The 13,643-nt window shown below is 41.6% G+C and overlaps 3 protein-coding genes across 3 annotated transcripts; all 3 read left to right on the top strand.

The window, feature by feature from the left end:
* Positions 1-3,681: 3,681 nt before the first annotated feature.
* Positions 3,682-4,185, top strand: LOC311611492 (uncharacterized protein; the record flags this gene model as incomplete). The annotated part of the gene is made up of 1 exon (XM_084863736.1): positions 3,682-4,185. One exon carries the CDS (start codon positions 3,682-3,684, stop codon positions 4,183-4,185), a length of 504 nt encoding a protein of 167 aa, XP_084719862.1.
* A 1,391-nt stretch (positions 4,186-5,576) lies between these two features.
* LOC311610808 (uncharacterized protein) lies at positions 5,577-8,088 on the top strand (the record flags this gene model as incomplete). Its single annotated transcript, XM_084862326.1, is given in 5 exon segments — positions 5,577-5,614; positions 6,527-6,573; positions 6,576-6,598; positions 6,602-6,665; positions 7,736-8,088. Coding segments are annotated over 5 exon segments (525 nt in total).
* Positions 8,089-10,819: 2,731 nt separating this feature from the next.
* On the top strand, positions 10,820-11,302 carry LOC311611493 (uncharacterized protein; the record flags this gene model as incomplete). Its single annotated transcript, XM_084863737.1, has 1 exon — positions 10,820-11,302. One exon carries the CDS (start codon positions 10,820-10,822, stop codon positions 11,300-11,302), a length of 483 nt encoding a protein of 160 aa, XP_084719863.1.
* Between the last annotated feature and the right edge of the window lie 2,341 nt (positions 11,303-13,643).

A 13,643-nucleotide genomic window follows, 5' to 3' on the forward strand; every position in this document is an offset into this window, starting at 1 on the left:
TATTTTAGTTAGCTGGAGTACTTCTTCCTCCCTCCCTCTGCCCCTTCTTCATTTTCTCTCTAAATAATAAACTTCATCTCAGAATACTAAGTGTACCTTCTAAATACAGATTTCTGAAAATGTATTAAAGTCCATAGCAACTTCTCCATAAAAAATTTTAAAACTTTTGAAAAGATGTTTTTATTGATATTTATTTCTTTATTTATTTTTAGAGAGAGAGCTAGAAAACATCAATTGAGAGAGAATTATTGATCAGCTGCCTCCTGCATGGCCCTACTGGGGATTGAGCCCACAACCTGGGCACCCTGACTGAGAACTGAATCCCAGTGACCTCTTGATTCAGGGGTCGATGCTCAACCACTGAACCACACAGGCTGGATTTTTAAAACTGTTTATTAATAGATGTTCAAGCCCAGCTGAAGTGATTCAGTTGGTTGAGCTGCTGTCCCATAAACCAAAGGGTTGCCTGTTCATTTCCCAGTCAAGGCACATACCTGGGTTTCAGGTTTGATGGGGAGTATATGGGAAGGTAGTCTACTGATGTTTCTCTCTCATATCTGCGTTTGTTTCTCTCTCTCTCTCATTCTCTCGCTCTCTCCATTCCTTTCTCTAAGCATGTCCTAAAATTTTAGTATTTCAAAACGGAAACTCCTTCATAATTTTAGCCTCTCATGTTATTGAAGTTTCCTATCTTCCTGATGGTTTTACTCTCCTGACTTAGGCTTCTGTCACCTTATTTGGTATTACATAAGAGCACATGTGCAGGATATTTCTTTGAGACTCAGTTTCTTATCACCAAAACTTAGGTGAGAATGATCCTCCTTAGCTGAGAAAACATCTCACAATATATACAATAATATCATTTTTATCCTATATAATAAAGAGCTAATACGCTAATTATACCAAAAAGCAGAACAACCATCTGGGTCTCTAGTACTAATATAAGGATCTATAACTTTTGGTTCATAATCTGAAGTACATTAAAGACATTTTAAATTCAAAATTCGTGTATATCAGAGTTTTAAATATTAGCTGGGTTATATTTCCAAAAACAAATGTAACTAAGAGTTGATTGTTATTTCTAAAAAAAATTTTGGAAGTTCTAAGGTGTCAAGAAACACACCATCTAGAGGATGATATAATATGGGCTTCACCCCAACATAAGTTGGGTGTTAGGGTCTTAGTAAGAGGGTTAGCTTGACACGCAGGCAGACAGGAGGGCAGGGGTCCAGAGGGAAACAAAGGCAGGCGGAACATAGGCAGGGGCAGACACGGCAGTTTGAGCAAAGCCTAATCACGGGAACCAACCATGCAGAAACAATAAAATGTTTCTGGACTCAAAGCGGGAGATGTGTGAAACTAAGGAGGGTCTGCAACAATACGTTGAACTAATGCATAGAAACAGGGGAAGTTCAGGTCCATTGCTGGGCAAGAACATCTGAGGAATCAATCAGGTGGTGACACAAGTAGATATAGAGCAGGCCTGTAGCCACATATACGCCTAGATCACAAAGCTTCATGCAACCCATTATTGGACCCCCCCCCCCCCCCCCCCCCCCCCCCCCGTGCAGGAAGTCTGAATCTGCTTGTAATAAACTTCCCACACTTTTGCTTGTATCTTCTGGTCTGTGATTTAATTTGACTTCATAAGACATGATCCTGGGGTAAAAACCTTGCCTCACCAACCCAGTTATCAGTATGACTATGGAATGAAGCCTCCAGAAAAACCCAGAAGAATGGTGTTCAGACAGCATCTTGTTGGTGGACATTTAGAGCACCACTTATTTATCCTTTAAAATTTTAACTGTTGGCTTTTAGGAGGCATGGTCACAAATTATACACATAGGTAGTTATAAAATATATAAATAAATAGTTAAGGTATCTTTTATAACTTTTCCGAAAAACCCTCCTTATATCTCCATTTTCATTTTGGCCCAATTCTCTTCTGATTCTTCCTTTGAAATAGCTATTATACTCACTTTATCACCTGATGCTGTGAACACACCTCCCACCCTGCCCCACTTAAACCTTTTAAGCAACATCTCTCCCCAAAAATCCAAGTGTATTTTGGCATTTCTAAAGGCAGATCAAAAATTAAAATAAATCATATATAATAAATATATTACATTACTTCTTGCCTAAATGCTTTTAATAGATCCTCACCATTTATTATGGAATTCAAGGCTACATATGATCCTTCCCACATTCTAGCAACCTCACCATATCTCTCACTATTTATTAAAATAGACCTTCCAGATATATTCCTCTTATCATCACGAGCCAGGGTTATGCCTACTCTCATTTGTTTGTTCTCTTTAATTCTTTTTTTGTCTATATGTGTGAATAAGGCTCTCAACATTAGTATGTCATTTTTTATAACCTAGACAAACTCTTCACTTACTAAGAAATGTGCTCTCTTTCAAGCCTGGGGGATAAAAAGATGAGTAAAATACTGCCGTAATGGAGTTGACATTCTAGAGAGAGCTAGCTATATACATACATTTCTGGTAGAGAATGCTATAGAACCCACACATACACAAAGCACAACAGAAGGTCAATGGAGAAAGAATTTTGCTTTGCATCAGCCAAGAAAGACAATGGGGGAAGATAGCATTTGAACTTTCTGATAAAAGATAACTAGGAGAATGCTGGGCTCACGAGAGTCTTTGCAGGAAGAGGGAATATCATGAGGGTAATTTGTTCTTTCCTCAATTAGTTTTTTCCTGAATGCCTGTGACACTGAAGAAGACCTCTGATTATGACAATAACCATATAGGCATTAATTACAAAACCATATGGATACAATTTCTGTGTACATGCATGTTTGATGATGAATATGGCATTTCTATCCCTCTTAGTTCATCTAAGAAAATCTTAAATATAAGTGATATTACAAAAACTATTAGATCTTTTATCTCAGAATGTTTAAAAAACGATTTTAAGAAAATGTCCATTTAGTATAGCCATGACATATCTTGATAATTTGAAAGGCTGATAAAAAAATTTTGACCCAATTACTCTACCCGACCTGAGAAGAGATTTATAAAGATCAAAAGTGATCATCCCAGATGACTCTTAGCTTTTTAAAAACACTGAGTCACTGCTAACTGTTTCAAAGTGCATCAGGGTGATGAAACATAACACAGCTTGGAATGTGCTAGTAATTTCATTAGCTCAATGGACACCCAGAAAACGCAATGAATCATACGTTTCCTTCTTTCTAAGAAATGAGCTGACTTCCTTCTTTCCTATCAGCATTCCATTTGATGGAAACATAAAATTTTCCACCAGAAAACCTAGCCCCATCAGAAGCGCACCCAAAATTATGTCAAGGTGAGGACCAGACAAGAGATAGTGGCCTGCCTGTGTCATGACACCCAGGGAGTGAAATCTTATGGCACTGCAAACAAGGGGAAAACACAAAAGGTGGGAACACTGGGGAACTTGATAAAAGGGAAATGACTGTGTTCTATATAATGAAAGTTTTTACTAGAAAAAAATGCAATGATATTATTTACTAAATGCATTTTTAGTCATATAAACAAAAATAAGGAAGTAGTATTTTCATAATCATAGAAGTCCCTAAGTTGGGTATAAAAGGGGACATGTGGTAAGAAGACATCCAAAGTCAAGAACCACACTCTCCTAAAAATCCACCCAGAACCTCCACCCTCCGACACCATGGTCAACTCCTGCTGTGGCTCCGTCTGCTCTGACCAGGGCTGTGGCCAAGGCTGCTGCCAGGAGACCTGCTGCCGCCCCAGCTGCTGCCAGACCACCTGCTGCCGCCCCACCTGCTGTGGCTCCAGCTGCTGCAGGCCTACCTGCTGTGTGTCTAGCTGCTGCCGCCCCTCTTGCTGTGGCTCCTGCTGTGGCTCCAGCTGCTGCCGTCCCTGCTGCTGCCCCAGCTGCTGCATCTCCAGCTGCTGTCGCCCCTCTTGCTGTGGCTCCAGCTGCTGTGGCTCCAGCTGCTGCCGCCCCACCTGCTGCATCTCCAGCTGCTGCCGCCCCTCTTGCTGTGGCTCCAGCTGCTGTGGCTCCAGCTGCTGCCGGCCCTGCTGCTGCCCCTGCTGCTGCCTCCGCCCAGTCTGTGGCCAGGTCTCCTGCCACACCAACTGCTATCGCCCCACCTGTGTCATCTCCACCTGCCCCCGCCCCATGTGCTGTGCCATCTGTGACTGCTGAGCACTATCCCTGAACCCACTCTTTCTTCTGCATCTTACTCATCACAGAAGCAGACCCTGCGCACCTCAGAGATGCCTTAGCACTGCCAATTCCCCTCAACTCTGTGTCCATGTCCTGGCCTCAGGCCAAACTTTCTCTTTAGTTGACTTTTCTCTGATATGGATCCAGAGGATGAAATAAGGTGGCATTTATAAGAAGCAATTATTAGATTTATGCACATTCTGTATCTGATTTTTTGATTTCTGGATTCCAGGTCATCCTGTCCAAAATATGGAAATTCCTGTAGGGCCTGTAGGGCCACTGATGTCACAGCCTCAGATCTGAAAACATTAAAGGGCCCTATCTTATATTTCCTTTAAGAGGGATGCCTCAGTATCTTATTGTTGCTTCTAAATAAAGCTCTATTTTCTTGGCTTAGAAATACATTGTTCTTGTGTTTCTTACTTTGTGATGATTGTCCTCTCATTTCCAGGGAAATTATATCCAACACACAATTGAATCAGGTTTTGTAATTCTTGTTCTCACCTTCAGGAAAACCCTAACATGTATTAACATTAAAAGCAAACAAACAAGCCCAGAAATAATAACAATATATAGATGATTCCAAAAGCATTAAAGAATAATGAAGAGTTTTATTTAAACTGTGTGGGATTATATCCCATAGCAAACCTTTCTTAAATGTTAAGAGCATATCTTTCCACTCCTCTCTTAGTTACCTTCATTCTCCTTCCCTCTTTCTCTCTCCTTCTTCCTTCCTCTCCCCATATCCATCATTTTACCTCTGTCTCTTTTTCTTGGAAAACTAGAGAGTCCTCCTCAAGGTTTATATATCACTCATGCAACCCAATTTATTAGACTCTCAGCTTCTCTAATGTCAGCTCCATCTATGAACAACAAAATGGTTCTCTTTTGGGAGAAAGTTGACTGCATTGGTTAGAAATATAAGCAAGGGATCTTGGACTGGAGGCTCCTACAAAGTAAAATGTGTCAAATACTTTATTTCCCCCAAAAGACACAGAGTACTTATTTTTAATACACTAATACTGCAGAAAAAAATATTTTCAATCCCAATCCCCTTTGATATTTTTTACTTTACATTTTTGAACATTTTCAAATACACAGAACTGTGCCAAATAACTCCTTTATACCATTAGCCTTTACCCTGATTCAACTTTTTTGCCACATTTTGTTTCTCTCCAATAGAGAAATATGAGTAGGCAGGTAAGTAGATAGATAATGATCTGCTTTAGATACAGATAGATTTATATCCTAAGACTAAGAACATTTTTTTTGCATAACCACAGTTTAGTTAGCAAATTAAATGTTGATACATTACTATTACCTAACATACGTCTAACATGTAAATGACTGTCATTTGTGTCCTTGATCCCATGGTGAAGGTTATGCTCTCAAGTTTCTCTACAGCACAGTTAGTATGTCTTCCTTTGAGATGAATAAATAATCGACGGAGAACTAGTTTGAAAGTGTGCAAATAGCCTATTATCTGTCCAACTTTAACCCAACAGTTATAGCATCCATTGATAATATTTACTTGAATCAAGCTTTATTATGAGGGTTTTAAGTGATGATTTGGTAACTCTATTTTTATTCCTCTACATTTATTAGTTGATATTATACTGTCATAGATAATTGTCTCATCTCCCTTTTAAAATATTTTTTTATTTAATTAGTCTCACTATGGAGTCATGGATTTTTATTTTATTTAATGAGTTAAAATCCATTACTGCTATTATTCATGTTGGTGCTTACGCTGCTCCATATTGAGTGAGAGTATCTTTTAATATTTAAAAACAATTGAGTCATTGGCAACGGTTTCCCATTGAATGCAGGAAGTAATACTCAGTACATATTTGAGGGCAGCCAGAGAGTCCACTATCTAATGAGCATCCGTGTCTCACAGATAGGCTGTCTTCCTCATTGCACACAGGTGACTCACAAAGGAGAGCCTTTTTCTTTCTAGTCCCTCTCTTTTAACATCAAAGAGATCTCAGCATCATGGGAATAATTGATCCAAATGGCATCATGGGATAATATACAGATCACAGGTGACTGAATCACGTGATGGCCCTTCTTGACCAAGAAGAAAGTAGGAAAGATGATTCTGAGAAAGGCCAGATTGGAAACTCTTAACACATCAGAAAAGAGAAATCGTCTTTTTCTTCATCTTAAAAATCTTTAACCAGAAAAACATGATGCTCTAATTTTAGAGTAATATTTATTTAAAAAAATAAACTAGAAAATGGTCCAGGACCTGGACACAGTTCCTCGGCACAGTATGAAAGAGAACATAAGAAGAGTGACTTCTAAATTCTCTGTTCAGGCTCCTACCAACATCAAAACCTCCATCCTCGGACACCATGGTTAGCTCCTGTGTGGCTCTGGCTGCTCTGACTAGGGCTGTGGCCAAGGCTGCTGCCAGACCACCTGCTGCAGGACCACCTGCTGCCCTCCCAGCTGCCGCCCCTCCTGCTGTGGCTCCAGCTGCTGTCCCCCCTGCTGCTGCCTCCATCTAGTCTGTGACCAGGTCTCCTGTTGCACCACTTGCCATTGCCCCGCCTGTGTCATCTGTACCTGCCCCCACCTCACCCCCAAGCTGTGCCTCCTCTTATGTTGAGCCCCTGCTCTGTAACCACCATCTCCATTTACCTCTGTCCTCACAGATGCAGACCCTCCTTTTGTGTGGACCATTGGGGCACATGGAGTGGGGCTGATGTCACTCAACTAAACTGGGCCTCATAATTCCAATGAGGCAGCAGGTCCTGGGACTGAAGATGGGTATGGCCTGGAGCTGCTCCCTACTGTCAAATCTTCCTGAGAAAAGTGGAAGCGTGCCTGTTTTTACTTAGTCTCACTATCAGAGAAGGTTGACAAATTTTGAATTTTTTACAATCTAACATGTGAGAGGTGGTCTGCCATATTTTCAAACTGTTTCAAATTAAATAGATTCAATAAGAAAAAAACAGATAGGAACTTTGTTTCGATCCTTCATACCTGACAATCCAAGAAATCCAAAGGAATCACGGTATACTTAATTGCACACAAATAACTGCCCCCACCCCGTTTCAAGATGGGTCTTCCACCCTATTTTACTACCAGTACATGATATGATTTACTCTTTGACAGCAGAGATCTAGCATCATAAATCCATTCTCAACATATTATTCTGGAGTCAAATGGAGCAATGAAAAATTAACCCTTGCAAAATCCAATGAAGTGGTGTCATGTAATGGGTCTACTTGAGAAAACACATGGGACAGAGAAATATGGGCGCTGATTCACCTGGCATTAACCAGACTGGACAGCTCATTATACCACAGGAGAAGGAAATGGTGCTGTTCCTAAAAATAGAAACGTTTATCAGGTAAACACAATTATCGAATTTACTAAAATGAACTGATTTCCAGCCAGGACAAACAACAACAAGAAGGGTCCTGCACATGGGCACCGCAGCCCTCAGCAGGGTATAAAAGCAACAGAGGGCAAGGAGAGAGCTCACTCGAGAACCTCACTCTCCTGGAAACTCACCCAGAACCTCCACCCTCCGACACCATGTCCTGTTGTGGCTCCGTCTGCTCTAACCAGGGCTGTGGCTCCTGCTGCTGCCGCCCCACCTGCTGCATCTCTAGCTGCTGCCGCCCCTCTTGCTGTGGCTCTTGCTGCTGCCGTCCCTGCTGCCGCCCCACCTGCTGCATCTCCAGCTGCTGCCGCCCCTCTTGCTGTGGTTCTTGCTGTGGCTCCAGCTGCTGCCAGCCCTGCTGCTGCCCCTGCTGCTGCCTCCGCCCAGTCTGTGGCCAGGTCTCCTGCCACACCAATTGCTATCGCCCCACCTGTGTCATCTCCACCTGCCCCCGCCCCATGTGCTGTGCAGTCTGTGACTGCTGAATCTCTGCTTTAAACACATCACTTCTTCTTTGCCTCCCTCCCCAGAGATGCAGACCCTGCTTTTCAAAACATGTGTAACTGATCTCTTGGGTCCCATAGCAAACCCCAGCACTACTAATTCTCTGCTTACATCCCAACTTCTGTCCAAACTCCCTTCCTTCATTCAGAACCTCCTAATGAATTAAGTTCTCCCAACATCTCTCCCTTTGTCTCCAAGACATCCATCCTTCATGCTTAAGGATTGTGAAGATTGTCTCCAGCACTTGTGGGGCCACAGATTCTAAGTCTTCTGACATGGAAGTCCAATGAAGCCTTTTTCTTGTACTCCTTTGCAAAGATTTTTCTTATACCGAAATAAACCTCTTTGTTCTGGGCACTGAAAATTAAATGTGATTGTAGTCTCCTTTTTTAAAGGTTTTATATGTGGGTCCTGGGTAATTGTATTTTGCCTGTACCTGTTGGACAGACAGCAGAGACTATTCAACCTCCAACAGAGGTCAAATGTCATTGGTCACCAGTTTTCTCTAGAGACCTTTTTAATCTTAGGCAAATCAACTAATCATTTGCTGGTGTTTTTGAGTAGAAAATGCAACTAAAGTCATGGTGCACCCATGACTTTAATGAGAAAGGTTTACAAAAATTGAACATAAAATGTGATCTTTTAAAACACCATCTTTTGGGGTTCTTTATTCACCAATAATATGCAGCTAATAAATACATACATAAATAAATAGATGTGATTTTCCTCGAGTGTAACTATGATCCCTTTGGAATGTTTCTCCCTCTTTTCTCCATTAGTCAAAAGTTACTATTTTAAAAGGACCATTACATGCTCCTATGCCATCAAAAGCCTTCGTTTACTCAACAGACATTGGTCACTAGTGTCCTCTGCCCCAGCCCTGTTTGAAACATGATGGGACAAAGTAAATGTCATAGCTCATAGCCTCAGGGCATCCACATTGCAACTGGGGGAGAGACAGAAGCAAGCATCTGATACAGAGAGTTAGGGGCACAATGCAGGGGACAATCACACATGCATGGGGCAGATTTTCAGAGAGGGTATCATTGAGAAGGAGGCACTGTCAGCTGGGTTTTTGACTGATGAATGGGAATCAGCAGAGTTGACAAGAAAGAAGAAACATTCTGGGCGGATGAGACTGCTTCAGCAAAGGCTTGGAAGTGTTACTCTTGGCACTGTCCTTGGCTGCTCTGAGATTAAGACAAGCTTACTTTCTGTTTAACCTTACAGAAGTTTTGTGGGGGGGGGGGGGGGTTGTGTTTTTTTCAGTTGATCTCAGAAAGGGAAAAGGAGAGAGAAATAGAAACATCAGTGATGAGAGAGTATCATTTACCAGCTGCCTCCTGCATGCCCCACTCTGGGAATTGAGCTTGCAATCCTGGCATATTCTTGATTGTGGGCACATCCCCAACTGGGTATGTTCCCACAATCAAGGTACATGCCCCTGACCAGAATGGAACCTGGGACCCTTGACTCCGCAGGCCGATGCTCTATCCACTGAGCCAAACCGGTCAGGGGATGTACCTTGATTGTCTTATTCTTACACAGGAAAGATTATGAGGGGTTTTCATCATGCCCCCATAATACCCAACAGAATGTCTTGGATATGTGTGTGGGTGTTCCATGCTGTTGAGTTAGCTCTGACCCCTGGCAACCCTGTAAATGAGTGATGTCCACAGTGTCCTGTCCTCAATAGCCCTGCTCAGCTCCTATAGACTCATTCCTATGGTTTATTTATTTATTTATTTATTTATTTTTATTGATTATGATATCATAATTGTCCTCATCCTCCCAGTCCCACCCCAAACCATACGGAGTCAATCCACCTCATATTTTCTTCCTCTTTCCCTGATGCCTTCTATTTCCCTCTGCATTACTGCCTTTTCCAAAGAAGCCTGCCTTCTCTTGATGTGCCCAAAGTAAGACAGCCTCAGTTTTGTCATGGAAGCATGGTGCGGAAGGCCTAATAATTATAAATATTGTTTATATAACAAATGCTTCTGTAATAAAATATCCACTTTGAAGGTTTAACAATCAAAAGATAAATTAAAAATTTCCTACCGTTACCGTCCTATTGTGAAAAATATACAACAGATCCAGTGCTAAGAATTTCAGCTTGAAACAGTGAAATAAAATCTGACACGGAATTCGAAACTTCCTTGGTGTCCATCTATTTTCCCTGACCCTTTAAGATGCCCACACAGATCAGTTATCCTCCTTATTGATTTTTCTTATTCCCCTGACCAGCACACGTTCCTCTCATCTTTGCTGACAAAAGATAGATCAGCACTGTAAGAACCATTCTCTATGACTTTCACGGAGCAGTGTACAGATAGGAGGAAATGTCCCATTCAAAAACAAAATGTCAGAGTCATGTGACAAGTGCCTTGTAAAAGTCACTGCATCTGTCAGAAACAAAGGTGACACCCATTAAGAAAAGCATGTGACAAGTCTTTTAATTGGAACACAGAAACTTACCAGAAAAGGGAAATGTGCTATTTCTTCCCATTTTTGGAGTACTTCACTAGAAATACACAATTATGAAATTAAATAATTAAGCTCTCTAGTGGGGTAAATAACAATAAGGAAATAATGACATAGAGAGAGCAGCTCTTCAGCAGGGTATAAAAGGAGGTGTGGGCCAAGGAGACCCCCAAACACAAGAACCTCACTCTCCTGGAAACTCACCCAGAACCTCCACCCTCCGACACCATGTCCTGTTGTGGCTCCGTCTGCTCTGACCAGGGCTGTGGCCAAGGCTGCTGCCAGACCACCTGCTGCCGCCCCACCTGCTGCCAGACCACCTGCTGCCGCCCCACCTGCTGTGGCTCCTGCTGTGGCTCCAGCTGCTGCAGACCTACCTGCTGCAACTCTAGCTGCTGCCGCCCCACCTGCTGTGGTTCCTGCTGCTGCCGCCCCACCTGCTGCATTTCTAGCTGCTGTCGCCCCTCTTGCTGTGGTTCCTGCTGTGGCTCCTGCTGCTGCCGCCCCACCTGCTGCATCTCCAGCTGCTGCCGCCCCTCTTGCTGTGGCTCCAGCTGCTGTGGCTCCAGCTGCTGCCGGCCCTGCTGCTGCCCCTGCTGCTGCCTCCGCCCAGTCTGTGGCCAGGTCTCCTGCCACACCAACTGCTATCGCCCCAACTGTGTCATCTCCACCTGCCCCCGCCCCATGTGCTGTGCCGTCTGTGACTGCTGAGCCCCTTCTCTGTAACCATCATCTCTATTTACTTCTGTCTGCACAGATGTACACACTTCTTGTGATGGCCCTGAGGACACATGGGATCTGGCTCAGGTCATCTACTGGGCTTCATGATTCCAATGAGCTCACCACCGTCCCATTGCCTCTCTGAGCACATTCTGGGTCATTTAAAACTCCCTTGCTATCTTTTCCTTTTGATACTGACCAACTCTGTAATAATTCCTAACCCACCAGATAAGAAATTATCCCAATCCTCTGAATTTCTCATTCTTCCTTATCTTCCTTTGGGGGCTCTAGATTATCCTTCCAGCAAGGTGGACCCTATCTACAGCCCCTGAGTGACACCGATTTGACACTCCCAGACCTGGGCTCCATTTATACACTGTATATTCTCCTAGAGGGAATGTCTCGTGTTTTGTAGTTTCTCTGTTTTCTAATAAACTTTTTTATTCACATAAGAATTCATTGGCATTGTTCTCTATTGTTTTTATGATCATTTTACTCAGTAACTAGGCAGATATGGAAAGAATAACACATGTTGAAAAATCACTTTGAAGTGTCAAGGCTTCTTGAGGCTTAAATTTCAGAACTTACACAACTCATCCACCATGTTCTATTGGTCAAAATAAGTCATAAGGCCAAACCAGAAGCAAAGAATAGAGAAGTAGAATCTATCTCTTGATGGGAATAGCTATAAGACACTGCTGGCCCATGTGGGGAAGTTCCGTCAAGCCAATGTCAGTCTTGAGGATCCCTTTCTTCTCTCTTATATTCATCTGAATACTAAGTAAAAGCATTTATGCAGGTATGTTCGATCCTAACGTGTATGCATAACAATCAGCAAATTTTAGCTACAATTATTGGCAGAGATGGGGCTACATGTAAGACAAAGAAAAAACGAGAACTTCCAGATTGCAAAATGACCCCAGCTGACATCAGTTGCTCCTGGGTTGGGAGAATTTCTTATCAACTCATTGTAATGACAGAGATGGTATAGCCCTTACACACCCGAGACATGATATGGTAAAAAAAAAAAAAAAAAAAAAAAAAAAAAGGCAAAAAGTATTTTTTAAAATAAAAGAAAAATGTCAAGAGGCATATAGTATAATATTTTTGCTTCCTTTTAATCAACAAATTAAGACTATTGAAACTTTAAAGTCTTTTGATTTAATCAAATATTTAATTAGATTTTTAATATCTAACTCGATTGTTAAGATGACTGATAAGGTCCCTGGAATATAATCATAACTTGAAGTTCTTACATAGTGGGAAGAAAAATGGAAGTTGATAACCAATATCAGCAAACAAAGCATTACTGCACTTAAAGGGAAATGGGTGTAAGCTTCCAGTAAAGAGCCCCGTTAAAAAAATAAAAGAAAATTCCTTGTAAAACTATGGTATATTATATCAGTTCAAAGGACTGCTGAGGCCAAAAATGGCCACAGAAGGTTGAACTTACATAAGAAGGCTATTTTTAAACAAATCAGAAAATATTATCCTCATATTGTAATATGACTTTGCCTAGAATAATGAATGTAATTCTAGTCACATAATCTTAGAGAATTATTTAATCTATACAGTAAAAAATAAAATCAGCTAATGTTCTAAAGAAGCCAAGAGAAAATCTTGGCATAAGGAATACAGAGAATGAACTTAGTATAATTCACATCTATATCTTCCAGAACATCATCAAAGCAAAAATAGAACTAATTACCCATGACAAGAACAAAAAGCCTTCCGCTTGAAGCAGAGAAGGTAAGTTTAGGACAAATGACTATTAAAAAGCATTGGAATGGTGGTTTGAAAGCTCTTGGCCCTCCTTTTTTCATTTAGAATAAGTGGTATTGACTGGAAAGATTTCTTTTTCTTTCTTTTTTTAACTCAAATCCAAATAAAAGTGTTGATCTACTCCACTGGTAAGAAGTAAATTTATGACACTCATTGTAAAGTAAGATGTAGGGTGAAGGTACAGATAAATGACAATAGAAGGAATGAAACAAGCACATGCCTTTCTCACCGTGCCAAGACGAGTTCCCAAGGGAAACTAGACTACACTTCGATACTGACATACAGAAAAAAAGTGACCCCCACCCTACACCCCACATCCCACAGTCCAGATCTGCTCATCCTCAGAGAAAAAAGTCTGTGCTCATGCACAGGTCTGACTAGCTGTCATGGAGTAAAGCATTTCCCTAATAACCTTCCCTTATCACTTTCAACAACACTACTTACTTCAAGGCTTGAGTCGGTCTCTCTTCCATCCTAAGACTCGGGTGGAGCCTGGTCAACATAAATCTCATGGAGGCTGCTTATTGAGGAATGAGAAGACCTGGATCCC

This window comes from Pipistrellus hanaki, assembly GCF_964339955.1.
Source record: "Pipistrellus hanaki genome assembly, chromosome: 16".
NCBI lineage: Eukaryota > Metazoa > Chordata > Mammalia > Chiroptera > Vespertilionidae > Pipistrellus > Pipistrellus hanaki.